This window comes from Sturnus vulgaris, chromosome 1 (assembly GCF_052056855.1).
Source record: "Sturnus vulgaris isolate bStuVul1 chromosome 1, bStuVul1.hap1, whole genome shotgun sequence".
In the NCBI taxonomy this organism is placed as follows: Eukaryota; Metazoa; Chordata; class Aves; order Passeriformes; family Sturnidae; genus Sturnus; species Sturnus vulgaris.
In genome coordinates this window covers 58,248,410-58,263,826 of record NC_142243.1, presented here as the reverse complement: position 1 = coordinate 58,263,826, position 15,417 = coordinate 58,248,410, and the positions used below count along the sequence as shown (strand labels likewise).

General features: G+C 40.0%; 1 protein-coding gene across 8 annotated transcripts in view; it reads left to right on the top strand.

The window, feature by feature from the left end:
- The window catches only part of HECW1 (HECT, C2 and WW domain containing E3 ubiquitin protein ligase 1), a 253,483-nt gene that overhangs the window by 118,996 nt on the left and 119,070 nt on the right, over window positions 1–15,417 (top strand). For all 8 annotated transcript variants that reach the window (XM_088167564.1, XM_088167559.1, XM_088167554.1 and 5 more), the window contains one exon: window positions 13,856–13,950. In XM_088167564.1, the coding sequence (XP_088023690.1) occupies window positions 13,856–13,950 (95 nt within the window). The remainder of the gene's footprint in view (window positions 1–13,855; window positions 13,951–15,417) is intronic.

The window sequence follows — 15,417 nt, the reverse complement described above, 5'->3', positions numbered from 1 at the left end:
TAAATAAATGGTGAACAGAACTTGGTATTTTAGAAAAGAAAAAAAGTAATGTTGAAATAGGAGATTGCAGAGGGAGCTCTAAATTGAGAAGTAATGATAGGTATAATACCTCATTCCTGGCAGCCTTTTGATCTTTTCCGTCTTGATAATTTGTGCTTTGTCTTATAAATTCCCAGGTAAATTAACAATAGGCACCATAGCAGCAGCACCTAATCAAAGCCCTTGTGAAAAGGAGTTGTCTGAAAGGGGGAGCAGCCACATGTGGGCGATCTTAAGCATCGTTTTAAAGAAATAAGGCGAGGTTTTTGTCCACTATACCTAGATGCATATTTACACAGCATTTGCAAAAGCATCACACTGACTTTTTTTCACCAACCAGTGTCATGGCTCACAAGGCTCTGTGAGAACCAAAGGATGTGACCGTGCTTTCTCTACCAGTGGTTTCTCAGCAAATGGAAGGAAGATAGGCTCTGTTGTAAAGCAAAAAAAAAGCTAAAAGGAGAACAGAGGGAAAATACCCATACCTCAGCAGCATAGCTGGCATGAAACTTTTATTCAAGGCTCATGATGCTGAGTGGGTGAACTCAATTAATTATAAATGGTTCAGCTGTGTAAACAGGAGAAGGGCTCTGTGTTGTGAAGACACAGAAGTCTATTTTCTTCTGTTTAATTAATGCTTACAAGACCTACGTAGGTAAGTCTTTAGTGTACTAAGAAAAAAACCTCAAAGCACACTTTTTTTCAGAACAACTGAACTTTGGGAAATTTTGGTCACTGGGTAATTACAATACAGGGCTGTTAATCTCATCCCGTATTTAATAAAGTAGGAAGTATTTAGTGTTAAAATTAGATATTGTTTGTTGCTGTTCATTTCCTTTCTGCAAAGAAGGAAGAAGGTAATGTAGAAAGGAATAAAATGTTTTCACGATGGTGAAACCAGGACCTGGTGTGCCAGAGATGTCAGGCTCCACTGCACTGTTATCATGCTTTGACTGTCTTCTGCCTTCAGTAGAGTTACAGTGCCAAAACTCAGGTGCAACTGTCCTCATTTCACCTCACACTGAGTAGACCTGTTACATGCCTTGCAAATAAGACCAGATAATTCCAAGATGAAGGAAGATGTGCATGCCTTCCTTTTTGTTGCTTTGTTGTACATTTGCCTTGACTTTAATGCCACAGCCTGAGCTACTGGCCTTCATTTTGGTCTTCTGTATTTTAAAAATTATTCTCTTCCAAAACAGTCTGCGGGTAGTTCTGCTCTGAGTTAGAGTCCGGAAAGGGAAGAGTATGAATTGTCATACTTGCTATCACGTCCTTCATGGTACACATAAACCATTACCACCTATCTAAGAGAATATCACAATATTTCTTCTTATTCTTCTCTCTGAGCTCTTATTTCAATCAAAAGGAGTGTTTTGATGACTTCTTTCACTTGTATTAGTGTGTTTGTACTATGACAGCAATGAACAGTCTTTGTTGTATGATGCCTAATTCTCTTAGTCACTCAAAATTAGTTCTTTAATTTGATGATTAGAAGCAGCAGAGAAGAATAACGTGCTTAGTGTAGTGGGTAACTGAAACCATTTGAGCATTAGAAATCTGTTTCTACAAGTATTTTGAATGTTCATTCCACCATCATCTTAAATTGGCCCTTTTTTTGCTTCATTTTCATGGAAATATTAGGCTAAAAATGTATTTAGATATGAGTAGAGACAAGGAATGTGTGCATATTGAATTATGATAAGGGTGTTAAAATAGAAAACCAGCCCTTATTATGGTATTGCAGGTAATAGTGCTAAGGTCTTGGATTCTCTTTTACATCAAGTGCAAAGGATTTTTTCTAGGTAACATTCAGGTCTTGTTGCTTAAGGACTTGATTGCCAGACTCTCTTTGTATACTGCTTGGCACATGCTTGACTGACTGTAATAACTCCCAATCAGCGAGAACACTGAGTTTTAATATTGCATGGTCTGGCTGATAAAAACAAACTGTTGTTCTAAAGCATTCTTATAGTGACCGAGCAGATCTGAGAAATGTGAATTGCTAGAGCTTCTGACTGGCAGAGTTGGCAGAGTAATGAGAAAGGAGGTAATGTGTCAGAGGAGCTGGGGGTATGGTGAACACTAGGATGTTTTTTTTTTGGCACTGGTCTTCAAAGGTTACTTTCTTAGGGGAAAAAAAGAAAGACTGACTCAAGGGAATATTCTGTTTCTAAGGTGAAATTCAGTTATGCTTCTCAGACTGAAATTAAAGACCAGCTCAACAAGTGCCATAGCAGGTGATGCTGATGTAAATGAAAAGATGAATCGTCCATGATTTCCTCCCTAATTGGCCAGGTTTGGAGGTGCAAGGTATCCCTTTTCTTGTTGTCCTGTGCCATCACAAAGCAATCATGGGGTAAAGTTGTGTGCTTTATGTCTCCCTAAATACTAATTGTTGATCATAAAGCCAATATAATTTTCTGCTTCTATAAATCCAAAGGTATGTCCATGTTTTGAGATCAAGGAGAATGAAAACATGTTGTGGTGGTGAGGGCCGTGTTTGAGGCACTTGGCTTCTGATGTTTGTGCATTATCTCTTGCTCACGGCTGTGCCTGAAGGCATCATCCAGTCATACGTATTTAATTAAGACTTTAAACTACAATTGCCCTGATAAAAGCAAAAAGCTGATGATTCACAGGCATCTCCTCTATGAGGCAGTTAACTTAAGGCAGACATAAAACCTGAAAGCCTAAGGGATATATTACAATAGGGGCCATTGATAAGAGCTTGCTTCATCTGGGGCACCCCAGTGGCTGCACATCCAAGTGAAGAGAGGGGAGAGGTCCCCAGCTCTGCCCATCACTCCTCTTTTGTGGAGCTGTGCATTACTGTACAGAGTTTATACTTTTGCCATCTCTAAGTCACCTTCACAGCGCCTCTGATGACACTCAGAACAAAACTCAGGGTGTCAGTGTATACTCATTTTCTGTCTCTCTTGTGGTTTAATATATATTGGTGTAAATTAAAACACAGACACTATATTTCCAGTTCAGATTATTTTCCTGAATATGTCAGTGACTCTAACGTAGCTAAAGGGACACTACTACAGTGAAATAGATGGCTTTCTGCATGGGAGGCAGAAAGGGCTCATTTCCAGTGTACTCAAGGCATAGAGATTTTTTGTGTATGTACGGGTTTGAAAGCAAAACCAGTGAGAGACTTCAAGTCAGAAATACAATTTAATAGGAGAAAAGAGAAAAAATAAAATACATGCAATAATATGAAAGAAACAACCACCAACACAGTCAGAAATACAACCTGACACCCTGTCAGTCAGGGTGTTGGTAGCAGTCCGTATAAATGGTGGCTGCAGTCCTCCTGGATGACAGATGCGGTTCAGTTGAAGCAGTGCTCCTGTAGAAGGTGCAGTTTTCCTTTGAAGATCCAGCGATGATGTGGAAATGGTCCGACTTTCCTCTGGGATCCAGTGGAAAGGGCTGCCTTGGTGTTCCAGATTTCAGTTTTTATCTAGGTAGGAAAGGCTTGGCTCCTGCCCCTGGCTGGGGCATCTCCCAATGGGATGATGTAATCTTATCAGTCATGCAGTGGAAATCAATGGTCCATTAACAGATAATATCCTCCTAGAGGAAGGATGGGTTGTGGAAAAGATAAGGATGACTGCCCCACCTGGTTTTAATAGATGGCCCATTAGCAGAGAATATCTCCCACAGAGATGAGGATCACTGCCCCACCTGTTTTCAACAGATGGTCATAGAATACATACTTTTGGTCACATCCTGTATTGCCACCTAAGACAGGCTACTATTCAATTTGATAAAGAACTGTTGAGTCCATTGTAACCAAGAAGATGAGCCATTTTAAAACAAAAGTGTTGTTTAAAAACTTAGTCTGTTGTAATTGTTGCATTTCAGAAGTAATTTTTAAATCATCTCCCTCAAATAAGATGTACCATGTGTTAGATTTTGCCTGCAATGTTGGTTTTCATGCAACATGCATGAGTGCTGAGGACCAGAGAGCAAACTTTAGGTGTGTTATTCAGTTAATATGGATTCAACAATCACACAGTTAAAGTACTTTGATAATCACAAGTTTTTCTCAAATAAGTTGCTTGCTTGTTAATGCTTATGATGAAAAAGTCATCCTTAAACTGATTTACATAAAAACATTAGACGCCTGTAGGCTACAGAATTTCATTAAAATCTCAGTCTTAGTTCAGCCCTTGTAATTTGCTGTTTGCAATGACTAAAATGTATTTCTCATAGAGCCTTTCCTTCTCCTGATGAAAGACAGGTATGTTGTTACAACCCTCCCATTCCCAACTCTCATTCACCTAAACTGGTGTCTAACGGTCCACAAAGGCAGAGCAGATAGATATCACTGTTGGGTTAACTGTAAATAAATAGATTAAATTCATGCCTCTTCTGGGCTGAATCCTGCTGAATCCTTATGAATATGAAAGAAATAGTTCTGTTGGTTTAAATGGGATGACGGATGACTCAGTATCAGCAATGGTCAGGCTGTGTCCTTGTCTTTTTCTGCTCCTAGTCCCCTACCCCACTCCCCATCTGAAGATAATTTTAGGAGGAAATTATTATTTTCAAGATTGTGAACTGTCTGAGCAAAAAATTTCAAGTTCACTACTCTCATTGCACAATAAAATTTGAGAACTGAGGTAATAGTTGCAGAACATGTGCTAACACAAACGTCACAGCTACAAAAGGGCTAAGACAGCTTTTCATTATAGACATTCAGTATCTTTAACTACTGTGTGGGCACTGGCATCCTTCCATTGACCTTTCTTGTGGTGGCTATCTGTGGAAGCTTTGACTTGATCTACTCTGCCTCACTCAACCTGCCTCGACTCCAGTTGTCAATCTAAATGCCAGGTTTACTGGGTGCTTGATGGTACAGACCCCTGTCCATGATGAACTCGACTATCATGAAGGATGCTGGACAGCTGCACATTTTAATGCATTCCAACTCCTGCCTGTCTAGAGAGAATTAGCCAGCAGACTGGCCTTAGATCCCATTGCCATCCTCCTGTAGTTACTTAGCTGGGAGCTTGAATACAAGAGCCTCTGTACATGCATTGTGTTCCTACTGTGAAGGCAGCTGGCAGAGCTCATTTGTTCTAGCAAGACTGAAACAGTGCTCTGCTACCTGCTCCCCTCAGATCTTTCTCTACTCAGGCCTGTGAGCACCACAAATCACAGTGGTTTTTTCTTCACCATTTTACCTGGTTTTGTCCTTGTTCCTGTTTCCCACCCTATGCTCATAATACCCCTAGCCACCTCTGTCTCTTCCTTCAAGGGGTGCAAATTGAGAGTGGATTCATATTCTCCTCTTTTATGCTACTTGGATACTGGGGAGATACCCAGAGATGCAGCTCTCCTGCTTCCAGATGGGGCACAGCCAGGGGAAACTTAGATCTGTATTGCAGAAAAATCCTGTTTTACTGCCAGTTTGGAACATGCTCAGCACAGCTAGGATTTCCTGGGCATTTAGATGGTAAAATCAAAGATATCTCAAATGAGCATATCAAACTGAATTTTTTAGAGAGGCTTATAAGCTAGATGAATTTTAATGTACTTTTACAAGAACACAAGGAGATATGGAGCAGAAGTCACTATATTAAGCACATATTAACTTGGGGCATAAAATTCAGTAATATTTCATGGGTAAAAACACCATGTTTTTTCCTTATCCTCAGCTACAAATTTCTAGATGAAATTTTTTGCTGTGCCTTTCTGTGGATACGAGATGAACATCCAGCGCACAAATTTTTATTCCAAATGTATGTGTATTTGAAAATGTAGAATCATCTGAAAACAAGGTTTATAATGAAAAAAGTCAAACAACTTTCATAATCAGTGATGCTAGATGTACTGCCTCTATGGAGAAATACATAAAAGTGCTGAAATATATAAGCACACATCCTTTCCAGCTGTTAGCACTGTTTAGTAATGAGTCTTGCCAATATGACAGCTTTTATCAGGGCAGCACATAACCAGCAGTCTATTGAAATTAGATCTGTATATTTTCCCTGAATAGCAGTTTACAGAGCCACTTTGTATCTGTCCTGCAGTAGAAACTCCTAGATGCCTTTATTTTCACAAAAATAAAGATTTTGTCTTGGGCTCAGGAGTCCACACCTGAAAATCTTCCCAGTGCAGTCAGGGGTAAGCAGATACATGTCACTTCCTATGAACAGCATAGTAATAGAGGTGGATTGTACAAAGCTAGACTCAAAATCAGTATAGTATGGAGCATGCAACACTGAGGGCTCAAACAGGTGAAGTTAGGACAGAGGAGATTGGACCACTGAATATGAAGATTTGTGACTACGGATTTGTTATTAGTGTAGTAATTTCCCCTACTACTGTTGTCATGGCAAGTAGCTGCTGAATCAAATTATCAAGCAAAGAAAATAAAAAGTGAAAGTCAATAGGGGAGAGTATCTGCAGATCAATGGAACAAAGAACCAATGATATAATAAATGATAATAATCAGCTCTCCTGTTATAAAGGAGATAACTCCAGCCCTCAGTGTGCAACCCTTGGGAAGGAACAGTCTGTGCAAAAACTTGTGAGGATAAAAGAAAATATTAAGATCTTATCTGTTCCTCAAATATCAGTTACAACTACAAATACTGTAATATATTATTGATTTAGAATTAAGATTATTTGAATGCTCTAACTGTGCATTTCTGTATCTTGAGAAGTGTGGATTTTTGGCTTAAGTAAAACTTGATTAGAAATTTTCTGAGTGTTCTACTACTGATTTTTTAACTATTAGAGTTTCCTTGCAAATATTTGTGCCTCAAATTTCTGATATATACTGATCAGCTTTAATTCTGGCTCCGGATACTTCTTTCTTACTGGGAGACTTTATAGTTATCTAAAAGGTGAGACTATAAAATCTCAAGTCTTGCAGTTTTTCCAAAGAATCCTGTTAAGTGTTAGTGCACATTTTAGAGCAGAGCAAGGAAAAAGTCATCAGAAAATTGGAAGAAATTCTGCAACAGGGATTAAAGAAACACATCTGTTTAGACCTTGTTTGGTTACTGAACTGTTAGTTGTCTAAAAACTGAGGCGCTTTCGGAAAGCCATAGGTGGTTGTGATGCTAAACAAATATTGTGAGCAGATGCAGTCTACAGCTTAAGGAAATACATGGTCCGTAGGCAGCTGAGTAGCAAACCAGCTTGATGGCTGTAGTGTCACCATTGCATGTTGGAGACAGCCAGTGTCTGGAACAGGCAGTTTTTCTGGTAGAGCACGAGAAATAAGAGCCATTGTTTGCATGAAGCAGCAGCAGGCCTACATGGTGGAAATAAACAGTACCGTGTATCAACATTCTAACTACAAATTAGATCTATCAGTAGTAACTTTACCTTTTATCTTCATTATGAGTATTAATTCTTTGCTGACAGGGTAGGAAAAATATTGTGAGAAGGTACCTACATTTATCTAAAAACTATTGATGCTTAGGGAAAGGCTCATGCTGCTGCAGGAACGCTGGGTTTCACCTCTGTGTTGCACAATCTTCCTGCTCTCTACACTTCCAGTGACAGTCATGAAGAGGAGATGGGCACAGGAGGCAGCAGCAGGTAGAGAAGGGATGTCAGGCATGAGAGGTGGACATGGTGTGTTCACCAGGTTTCACACGTAGCTGCTGATACAGTTTATCCATTGTGCTGCTCCATGCTGCCTGAAGGTCTCAGTGACTTTTTATTTCTTCTTCAGCTTTGACTTTCTTATTCTTTCCCTGCCTACCTTACCTTCCTTTGTTTCCTTTTTCCCTGCTTTCTTTTCTTTTAGTGTCTTCTAGTCTTGTTTACACAGTTGTATCTCTGCTTTCTGCCCTGTCCCATTCTGTGCAGTGATTTTTTAATAATCTCAGTCCTCTCTTCCCCTCAAGCACATTGCTTAGTCACTTAGTTCTGCATATAAACTGCCTTTAATCTCTCTCTGTTTTGACTTCCCATTGTAATTCCTTGTCCACTTTTTTTCATATGCCTCTTCCAGTTTCCCCATTGTATTCAAACAGTTCTCCCCCTCCATTGACTCATAGCCTTCTGTCTAACAGAAGCTGTCTCCGCTTCTAGAGATCACCATGGCTACTTTAATTCAGGATGGTCCCACAGCGATTTGATTATAGCACAGCATCAGATATTTGTTTATTCTACTTTTGGCTCCTCTCTAGGGAAAACTTTATGACTCATAACTTAATTGCTTTGCTGTCTGATTTGGTTCACTTGGTTCCCAACCACTTATCAGAGACAGCTACCTTTTCATTACTGGTTTTGACACCTTTCATTTTTTTTTGCGCAATGTTTGCTCAAAAGAGCAACAACAGCTCTTTTAGTAATAGATTGAATTGATCAAAAATGACTCAGTTTTTAAGACTGGCATTAACCTTCCCTGAGAGGTTTTTACAGCGTGAGAAATGCCTACCTAATGCCTAGTCACCTCAGCTATTTAATTGAAACAAAAAGTGCCACAGGAGTAAATCACAACAAGCTTGTTGAAGTGCCCCAGGTGCATCTCACACTCCTAGCAAACACCAGATGATGCTTCCTGCCTCCCCCAAAGAATATATTTTCCTTGAAAAGAATATTTTTCTTAAAATACTCAATAGTGTGTTCTGGAGTTTTTTTAGTTCAACAAGAGAAACTGTGTAATCTTGGCAGAGCCTTTTTTATATTTTAAGAAATAAATCCACCTTTAAGTGAAAACTAAGCCTCTGAGATCAGGTTGACCTTAGTAAGCAAGGAACAGAGGATTATTTATAAGATCAAGTGAACTTTTGAGAAGACATTTAGGGCAGTTTTGACAACTCTGAAGGAATGAAGAAGATGAGTAGGAGTGGAAGTATTTTAAAGGGAAAGGGTATCAAATGAATCGATAGGACAAATAAAACTGACAGAAAAGTGACTGGATGATGGGAACTAGGAGACCTCTTGGAGACTTTCTACCTTCGATACCTCCAATTGCAATTCATTAACAGACCCTACTAGATTTTATCTCCTCTCACTTCAATTTTATAAGAAATCAGGTGTTTTCAGGGGCTGGGTGGTTGCAGAGGCAGTGTAAACTATCACCTGAGTAATGTTCAGCTGGTAAGTTTATGTTCCAGTTAATTTGCAAAACTGTTTTGGTAACTGAGATAACTCAGGGCTTGGATAGTGAAATAATTTTTGTGAGATTAACTTTTTTTGTCTTGTTAGAGGTATGAAGCCCCATGGCAAAATTTCTCTGGCAAAAGTCAAACTTCTCAGTGCTTTCCTCTGAATAGGGAGTGGTCTCTGTGGCACCCACAGATGAAGTACATCTCAGTTCCCCTCCCTTCCTTGTAACCTGTGTGGCCCACACAGGTGCTTGGTGCCAGGAGGAAAACAGAATCACCCCTCCTGTTGCCTGGTTCAGATTATCTTGCCTTGCTATGCCTTGAGGGCTTTCCTTTGGGGCAGCTGTATTTTTTGTGCATCTGTAATAGTTATAGTGGTGAATCTGAGCATACAACTGGGGATTTTCTTATTTATACCAATGCAGCAGATGGCTGTAACACAGCCAGTGTATAATGCCAGCTAGCAGCCATGTCCCACAGAGCTGCTTGTTCACTCCCCTGCCGGTGGGATTGGGAAGAGAATTAGAAGGGTAAAAGCCAGAAAACTCGTGGGCTGCGATAAAGAGTGTTAGTAGAGAAAACAAAAGCTGTGCACATGAACAAAGCAAAGCAGGGAATTCTATCACCATTTCCCTTGGGCAGGCAGGTGTTCAACCATTTCCAGGGGAGCAGGGCCCCATCACGTGCTGCTTGGCTGCTTGGGAAGACAAACACCATCACTCCAAATATCCCCCTTCTTTCATCCACTTCCCCCACTTTATATACTGAGTGTGATGTCCTTTGGTCTGTTTGGGTCACCTGTCCCAGGTGTGTCTCTTCCCTCTTTTCTATGCACACCCAATCTAATCCTCAGTATGGCAGTACAAAAACCAGAAAAGTCCTTGGCTCTTTGTGAACCCTGCTCAGCAACAACAAAAACATCTTTATATTATCAACCCTGTGTTCAGCACAAATCCGAAACATAGCCCCATACCAGCCACTGTGAAGCAAATTACTCCATTACTCCAAAAGTGGCACAAATGAAGATACCAAGCCTGGTGTAAAGGGAGTACAATGCTGTTTTGTTCTTTTTCTTTGTGAATTGCTGAGTTGTTTGGTAGTTGCCACAGGCATGACTATTTCCAAGCATCTTTAGGCATCTCATCTCTTGGAAGATTTACCAGTTTCACTGACATTTTTGTTAATTGAAAGAAGAATTTAACCTCATTATTTCCTGACTTTAACATCATGACTTCATTGTTGGGTCGAGTGATCTCTAAATAATTAGAGATGAAAATAACAATGTCACACATTTATTTATAACTGGGAGTTAACTGGACAACACCTGCTCCTGACCTGTGCACTCTGCCACGTAGCTAGGGCAGCAGGACAGAGTTAAATCATCTCCTTTATTTCAGAACAAGCTAATCTACAATACTATCCAAACAGTCTTTGTTAATTACATACTATTTACAGATGCCAGCTGGATAATATTATGGTTAATTTACATCAGTGCCTTACCAATACTTCCAGTGCTTTCTGTTCATCTGCAGAGGCAGTGGTACCAAGCCCACAGGTTTCTGCATCTGTTTTGGAAATGTCTCAGAGGTGATTCAGGAATGCAAGAGCAATCTTCAGATGGATTAAAATGTTAGGACTCTGTTGCAATGAAAATCGTGGCACCAACAATGTTATTTGGAAAGAATGGTTCATGGCCAAAAAAAGACCGACAGGATCCTAATGGTACTTTTACACATAAAGAAATTGTATATAATTTTGTAAGCTTTATACTTGCTAAAGTTTCATCTCTCCATTGAAAATAGACATTTGCATAATATTTTCAATCTGAAAACAATATGAGCAGAAGGGGGATGGAGGAATCTAGAAAAAAGAAAATGTTGTTCCCCTGAAGCTTCTAGAGCAATTTCTCAACCTATGAAGGCCTCTATAAGACATTTTCTCTCAGATCTGTTCTCTGAATGAAACCTTTGATGTTCATTAATCACCATCTCTACCACTGCTTGATGGCTCCAGCTCTGCCACTGTTTTGGATTGGGTTGTGACACTTGCATCTCTCTTGAGTTGCTTTCTTGTGGTTTGCACCTGTATGTGGGCAGCTTGGCTGCAAATTAAATTAGAAATAGTAATGTGAAACTGAGAGGAACCTGTAATAACCACAAAGCTCTTTCCAAACACATAATCAGTCATCTTAGTTATTCTTTGTCCTTGAAAGTGGTACTAGTACCCAGATTAACTACATATGGATATATTTTCTCCTTCTATTCTCTCTAATACTTTTAGTTGAATTAAATGGATTCTTTTAAAATTTTCCTGATGCACATGGTAACTGATTTCCTACTTGTCAACCTACTACAAGATTTCCTGCCTTGGGGTCTGAACATTGTCATACAAGCTAATACCTGAAGTTATGTTTTAATAACTATAAAAGTTAATTTTTTTTTATTTTTAAAAAGACTTCTCTTTATTCAAGCTCTCAATGTTCCATGCAAACTGTAGCTAAAAATCTCCAGGGGAGAAGAAAATTAAGATTTGAATAATTGGTGAGAACTGCATGTTTTAGCTATTGTGATATCTTCAGCTTTTGCTGTCCTCTCAGCAAGTAAATGAGTTAGCTGCTGAGCTGTTAAAAGTCCTGTAGAGAAAATTACAACATGAAAATACAATCTGGACTTGCAGTTTTTCTGTCCCACAGGCTCATCCAGCTTTTGTTGCTGCCAAAAGGAAAACAACTGCTGCTCCCAGGTGCAAAAACAGGGTCGCTTGCTCAGCTGCACTGGCATCTCAAGTAAATCTCTTGAAGTTGCAGAATTTCATTTGGGGGTATGGTTATGAATTCAACCCCAGGATGGGCCCCACAGCCCCTCATGGAGGTGCTAAAGGACTCTGTGTTCTGTTCCAGTTCTTGTGGAATGATATGAAGTAAATGGGACACGTACACATTGTAGATATAGTGGGAAAAGCTGTATTTTCACTGTATGAGCAGAAATGTGCACCTGGTCATCTGGTGAAGAAAAGGCTGTGGGGATGGGAAATATGGTGACAGATTAAGTGCATTGGCACTGTGCTTCTCATTGATGGACTGCACGTTACTGCAGCACTCCTGAGGCTAGAGGACTGGGAAGCCACCTGAAAGCAAGTAATGCTCGAACTACTTGGGAACATCACCTCTTTGCTTTTCATTTCCCAAGTGACATGTGAAAGTTGGGCAGGCTTTACACTTCTAGAATTATTTTGCCTTTCAAAAAATACCAGGATTTCTCTTTCCAGTTATCCTCCTGTGCAGGTATCAGGTTAAGCAATTCAGTCCTGCGGTTTTGAGGGTCTTCACCACTTTTCATGTCCCAAGTTTTGCTTCCACCTGGAGTGCTACATGATTGTTTCTTGGATCTACAAACAGCAGGTCACAGCATCATAATCTATGGTTGCAGTCTCAGCTCTTAACATTTTTTGTTACAGCTGCAGTGAATTGAGTAAGTTTGTTACTGGTATTAAAACTGCAATGCAATTTGTATGTTAAAACAGGTAAATGGCATTTTTTATTGTTTTCATACATAGGCACTGTAGTTACAGTGAGTGTTTTTGTGGCTCTGCCAGCAAAGGCTGGTGTTTTCCTTGAGCTACAGCTGCAGCTGCAAAGCAAGGTCTTAAGGAAAATCTTGGAACAGATGAACATTTCCATGTCATTATACAATTAAAACTAGAAGATGTGAAAGCTGCTTTTATTTAAACAGGCATTTTTTCAGATCCCACAAACATACCTGTTACATATGTAGCACTGCATAATTGCTGGGTCCTGACTGTACGTAGGCACCTACCAGGCCAGTTCACATCTAGTTTACTGTGGAAGAAAATTCTTGCATGCCAGCCAGCTGGCCAGGATGAGCTCCAGCAAGTCACCAGTTCCAGGCAGGTAGGCAAACAGCAGCACTTTGCATCTGTTTGTAGTCACAGACCAACACAGAAGCTGGCTGGAACTCTTTCCTTCTTGTAGCACACAAGAAAGTGGGTTGTGAGGGGCTGATTAACAAGAAGCTGTTTTCACTTCTGTGCCTCGATATAGTTATTGAGATGAGTTTCCCTCAATATTATTTATTTGAATGTCAATGCGTGTTGCAAAAAGCAGCACTATGAGTGTCAAAAATCATGACCTTTCCTGTGTTACTCACCTCATTTAAATCTTTAGAAGTCAGTGTAAATACACTAAGGCAGAGTCTGGTGGTACTCTGCTGTTCCTGAGAATGCTTTAATGTAGTAACTGGAAGAGCAGTTAATCTGTGGAGTTCTACGTCCTTGCCCTGACCAAGGCCAGAACAAATTGGCACACTGTAATCTGTCAATGAGCAGCTATGCACTCTTGTCCTAAGAAGCTCCTCAATTTCTCTGCACATTAGTGCTTGGTATGTCTGAACAAGGAAGATTTATATGTCCTTAAGTTTTTTCTTCCTAAAGGGTGATAAACAGGTGCTGTAAGGTCATCTGTGGTAACTTCTACTCAGAAGAGGTTTGGATTTTAACTGCTTTAAATCAATGAACTGAACTCTAAATTTCACCCTGGCAAAGGGGAAAATCAGAGGTAGGAGGTATCCTGTTGTGCCATCCAGCCAGAATGAGCCATTTGCAATTTAACTGCTTGTCAGCCTTGTGCCTGTGAGCTGCAGCTGATCATGCAGATTATCCCTGGCAGTTTTTCTAATCCTAAATATCTCTTTTGGGTTTTTTTTTAGCTGAAACAAAGATCTGCTTCAAGTACTACCATGGCGTGAGTGGGGCGCTACGAGCCACGACTCCAAGTGTGACAGTGAAAAACAATGCAGCTCCTGTAAGTTGTGCTGACATTTTATTTTTTCCATGTATATTCTGTTGTCACTGTGCTATGCCTTGCTTTCCCTGCCTGCTTTATAGATCTTTATATCAAAACTGGACTTATTATTTGCGCCTCATTGTTTTGTGGTACAGAGAAATGGGTGGTCTTTCCATGAAGATGGGGGTTTGTATGCCAAGAGAATGTAGATTCAGCTCTAAATTTGTCACTGATTGCCTCTGATTTAGGGCAAGTCCCACATACTAGCTGTATCCTGTTCTGTAAAGTTGTCTTCTCTCTGCTGGATGCTGTGAGATTTGGGTGATACCCCTAGAGGATTTGGGATCCTTGGACACTAAATACAGTAAGTGTCCAGAAAGGGAGAAGATTTTCTTCTTTTAAAGTGCTTTTTTCAAAATGAGCCTTTTCATAGCAGTGTCTTTGAGTTCCAGGAAGAAGCACACTGTGGCATGTCCCCATCAGTGATAAAAAGTGGGCACTCAGCACCTGATCTATCAAAGGACCGAACAACATTTTTGACAGCTTGAGGCTTCGCTAAGAGCAATTTTGATTTGCTAGAGCTTAGCAAAGCTCTGTGGCTTAGATAGCTCTAAAAAGCTATATATCTTCTCTGGTATTGGGAAATTTTATCACCTTGAGAATGAAATTCCTTTTAAAAGCCCACAAAGAGACTTGATGACCTCCAAAGCTTGTCTGACCTTGCTGACAGTGTTTCACTGCCTGCCAAGTTTGGCAGAGACCTGCATGAGCTGAGGAGTTGTATTCCAACCAGCATAAGAAAAAGACTGGTTCAGATATTGTTTAGTCTGGATGATGGGTTCAGAAAAAGAACAGAAAAGAACTGTCTTACCTGTGGGTATATGTAGGTTTCAGTGGACATCACTGAAGCTTGATTTTTTAGCCTTTTTTTTTGGTGGTATTTGTTTTTGTTTCTTTTGTTGTTGCTTTTTTTTGTGAGGGTTTTTGATTGGCTTTTTTTTTCCTAGTCCAAAGTTAATATTTCTAGAAAGGCTGAAAAGTCTCCCATGCTGTGTGTTGGCTGCATCTGATTCCACCAGAGCCAGAAAGGATTCATTTTTTCACCCTTGAGCCATGAAAAGACTTTTAGTGGTTTCTCTTTGCCTTCTTTTGATGCACAATATAGCTGCAAACTAGATGCTGGGCAGGGGCTGCTGGCACATCCTTTAGGACTAAAAGGCATTCATATCTTGTTGCACCTTTCTGACGTGCTCAGGGTGAAGCCATTCATCTGTTTTAGTGCCTGGAGAGTTTCCTTCAGCTGTCTTCAGAAGAATATTAGGATGTGGCCTTGGATATCTTTATTCTGAGGAATTCTGAAAAGTTCTTTTTAGCCTGTAGTGACTCACATCTTGTTGCCTCAGGACTTCTTGCCGATTTCCCAGTTGTTGTAATTTGCTGGGATAACATCTGTCATTGATTTAGTCCCTCTCTTCTCTGAAACGT